Consider the following 3,982-nt stretch of genomic DNA (forward strand, 5'->3'; position numbering starts at 1 on the left):
ATGAGGAACATGGTCATCTAGGAGGAATAATACCTGTATAGATACACCTAAAAGGTATCCAAAATGCCTTTTAAAACCTAATTTGGATTATTCTGTACTACAATTACTTATGTCTTGTGCAGACAGATTCCATGGGACGACAGCACCCTATCACATAAAGATATCACAGTTTAGCCAAGGAAGAAGGTCACAGATAAGACATAAACCATTCATTTTTACTTCTCTTTTGTCCTGATAATTGCTTTTAAAACAAAAATCAAAAAAGTAAACCTTATAGTGATGATATTTAGCATTCTAGCCTTCTATCTTTAGCAAGCTAGTGATTATAGTTAGCACTCTGGCCACGAATAGCTAAAGATGCTTCCTACAGAGATTTTTTGAATTCTAGAAGTTTGAAAGCAGAACAAGCAAAAAGAAAAAAAGTCATTGACATTTTTCCCATTTTCCAAAAGATAATGGAATTTCAAGCTTACATTCAAGGAACTGGGGTGTTTTTCGTCCTTGTGCCACAGGTGCTGTTGTGCGTTTGCCAAAGACTTGTGCATCAAAGCTGGCATAATCAAATGGTACTTTCCCAAACTTCTCCTGTTCTTTTGCCAGACTGGCTCTGGAGGAGGTGACTGGCTGTGAAGTTCTGTAATTGTACTGAGATACCTCAGGCTGCTTTGCTAAATTTGTCCTGCAGAGAGAAGGAAAACAATGAATGAGAAAGACAAGAATATCTTTAAATAACCTTATCTTGAGAAATAGGATACAGTTGCATTTCAGTATCAGAAAGTGTGCTCTTATCACATACAAAACTTAATGGTAGGTGTATACAAGAAATAAATAACATAAATATGGTGGCTGATCTAATAGTCAAAATGTACTTTGACTTCATACAAGTTCAATGCTGAGGACATTAAAAAACCCAGAATTATCATACAATCAGAATGGTTTGGGTTGGAAGGGACCTTAATGGTCATCTAGTTCCAACCCCCCTGCCATGGGCAGGGACACCTTCCACTAGACCAGGTTGCTCAAAGCCTCATCAAGCCGGGCCTTGAACAATTCCAGGGATGGGGCATCCACAACTTCTCTGGGCAACCTGTTCCAGTACTTCACCACCCTCTCCAGGAAGAACTTCTTCCTGATATCCAATCTAAACCTCCCCACTTTCAATTTAAACTCACTTCCCCTTGTCCTGTCACTACAGGCCCTTGTAAAAAGCCCCCCCCAGCTTCCTTGTAGCCCCTTCAGGTACTGGAAGGTGCTATAAGGTCTCCTCGGAGCCTTCTCTTCTCCAGGCTGAACAAGCCCAACTCTCTCAGCCTGTCCCCATAGCAGAGGTGCTCCAGCCCTCTGAGCATCTTTGTGGCCTCCTCTGGACTTGCTCCAACCAGTCAATATCCTTCCGATGTTGAAGGCCCCAAAGATGAAGGCAGTACGCCAGATGGGGGTCTCATGAGAGCAGAGTAGAGGGGAAGAATCCCCTCCCTTGACCTGCTGTCCACACTTCTCCTGATACAGCCCAGGATACGATTGGCTTTCTGGGCTGCCAGTGCACACTGACGGCTCTTGTTCAGCTTTTCATACACCAGTACTCCCCAGTCCTTCTCCTAAGGGCTGCTCTCTGTCCATTCTCCATCCAGCCTGTACTTGTGTTTGGGATTGCCCCAACTATTCCCAAAAAGATACTGACTTACTTCTAGATTACCACTGTAGCATGGTGATTCTTTTATTTCTAAAAATTAGGGTTTTGCTAGTCAAAGGACTTTAGTTTTATGGATAACTCTTGTTCTCCTGTTACTGTGAATGATTGTGGTATAAATAGAATATAATATGATCCAAAATAATTGCTTCTGTTATTTGGGAGGAACAAATGATTTATGGTGTGTTATTCCATTTAGTTACTGTTCAGTAACTACTTGTCTTTAGTAATTTCCTAAGGACTTTTCATATGTAGAGTTAAGGCACGTGCAGTTGGCAGACACATGGACATAATATTCTGTAATGGCTCTGAAGGAACCATTAGAGCTGATCATGTCAATAATCCACAAATTAAAGTGTCCCCAAATAGACCTGAATATAATAGGTTGTAATGGTCGTGGTGCCAATGATGTGCAAATTATGCATGTCTGTAGGGTCCATATAACTCTCAAGCAAAATACAATTGCAATAATTTTTTTTTCCCCTTTTTGATGCCATTGTATAAAAAATAAATTAAACTAATTAAACCAATAAACTTAAAATAAAGAAACTCAATGCATGAATTATTCAGTGGTGAGGAAACAGAATGAGCAGAGTTCTCAACCCTTTCAGATAACATGCTACTTACTGGATCACTGGAAATTTCCTTTGAAAAGAATCACAGAACAAATGAGGACTGAGCTACTAAAAGTGTAATAAGATCAATAAGATCTTTAATCAAGTTTCAGTGGCCAAAATGTTGTAACAAAGGAACAGTTCTTGAAAACTATTTAAACCATTTCAGCAAGATATGAGATTTTGTTTACAAGAAAAAGACACTTGTGAGCCATTGATCAGGCTATTTGTATTGAGGTAAGATTTAGTAGAATATATTTAATTGCTATTCAAAAGAGAGTTCTGTTGTTTTTAATGTCAACCACACGCACAAGGACAAGCAGTAAGCTATTTTTTTTTAATTTTGAGACAGTGCAGTTATTTAGCCTTGAAGAGGTTCATACTGGAAAACCAAATTACCCCTGTAGGTAAAATCTGAAATGGGGGAAAGAGCTGAGCACTGATCAACAGAGTTTGCACAGAAATGTTTTGGAGAGACCAGTTTGTGAGGGGTCCTACCTCTGAGTCTGATCATGGCACTGCCCAGCTTTTGGAGAATCGAGCTGGTTCTTTTCCTGCGACATTGCCAACTTTTCAGCTGCAGCAATTGGACAACCAGAAAGGCTGTTTAAAAGCAAGGTGAAGAAAAGAAAGAAGAATTAAAACAAACAAACAAACAAACAAAAGAAAAAACCCCAAGCAAACCAAATCCAAACCAAAACCCATGTTAAAAACAAATAAGTAAAGGAAATGTGTACTGCAGAATCCAATGACTTCGAAGTTCTCTGGTACTCTGTGCATCTATGGAAGCTGCTGCTGTTATAGCCCAGATTCATCTGTTATTCAATCCTTAATGCAAAACTGTGAAATCTGTGTATTTGAGGTGATATATCTGGAAACTGAATCATGTAGGAGTTTTCCACAGTTCTGCTTTGATGTTTTGTGGCTGGCAAGTCACTAGTAAATTTTTTGACAAATGCCATTTACTTTATCAGCTAAACCATGCATATAAGCCTCCTACTGATTAAAAGGAAAGTCAATCTGGGGAAAAAACAAGGGTATGTGAATGAGTGTTACCAAAAACCACATTTTGTTGTTACAAGTTGTGCTTTCTCTTTTTTTCTATTTGCTTTATTAGATTAAAACATGCTTTCTTACCCTATTCATGGCTCACATGATACAGCTGATGTGCTGCAAAAATGACTGGGGATTTAAAACAGGAAACAGTATAAAAATATTTACTGCTTCCTTATATATGCTTGTAGACAAGCTTGTGATCTCTCTGGTAAAGACTACAGATACTAACATAGGATGATAATCCTTGATTTTGGTGCCCTCACACAGTAACCAATCAACCAATCACCAACAAAAAAAGGAAATTCCACAAAAATTCATTTCAACAAAGAAAGTTGGTTTTGAAAATTTTCTGTTCCAAGTTTCATTGTAAGATTGACATCATATTTTTCCAGAAGCAATATAATGCAATATTTTGGCTTGCTGGCTTCCAGCAGAAAGCAGTACTGATGAAAGCCGTGCTGACAGCAGTGGCTTGCTGGAGACAGAGCGTGCCGGCTCTCTGCCTCACCTGCAGCCCAGCTGTGATTCCCCAGCTGCCTGTCTGGAAGGCTTTTCTCAATTTTACTTTCTCCCTGCAGGCAGCAAGTTTAACAGACAGCAGCATTCAAAGTGGGAAGATGGC

The 3,982-nt window shown here is 39.3% G+C and overlaps 1 protein-coding gene across 1 annotated transcript in view; it reads right to left on the bottom strand.

Moving 5' to 3' along the window:
- Positions 1–473: 473 nt before the first annotated feature.
- The window catches only part of LOC104515767 (suppression of tumorigenicity 18 protein-like), a gene marked incomplete at its 3' end in the record, with an annotated part of 48,966 nt that continues 45,457 nt past the window's right edge, over positions 474–3,982 (bottom strand). Inside the window, exons 9-10 of the mRNA XM_010159867.1 lie at positions 2,803–2,907; positions 474–679 (exon numbers count right to left, since the gene is read on the bottom strand). Of these exons, the coding sequence (XP_010158169.1) occupies positions 474–679; positions 2,803–2,907 (311 nt within the window). The remainder of the gene's footprint in view (positions 680–2,802; positions 2,908–3,982) is intronic.

The sequence above is a fragment of the Eurypyga helias genome, unplaced genomic scaffold (genome assembly GCF_000690775.1).
Source record: "Eurypyga helias isolate BGI_N326 unplaced genomic scaffold, ASM69077v1 scaffold35279, whole genome shotgun sequence".
NCBI classification, from domain to species: Eukaryota; Metazoa; Chordata; class Aves; order Eurypygiformes; family Eurypygidae; genus Eurypyga; species Eurypyga helias.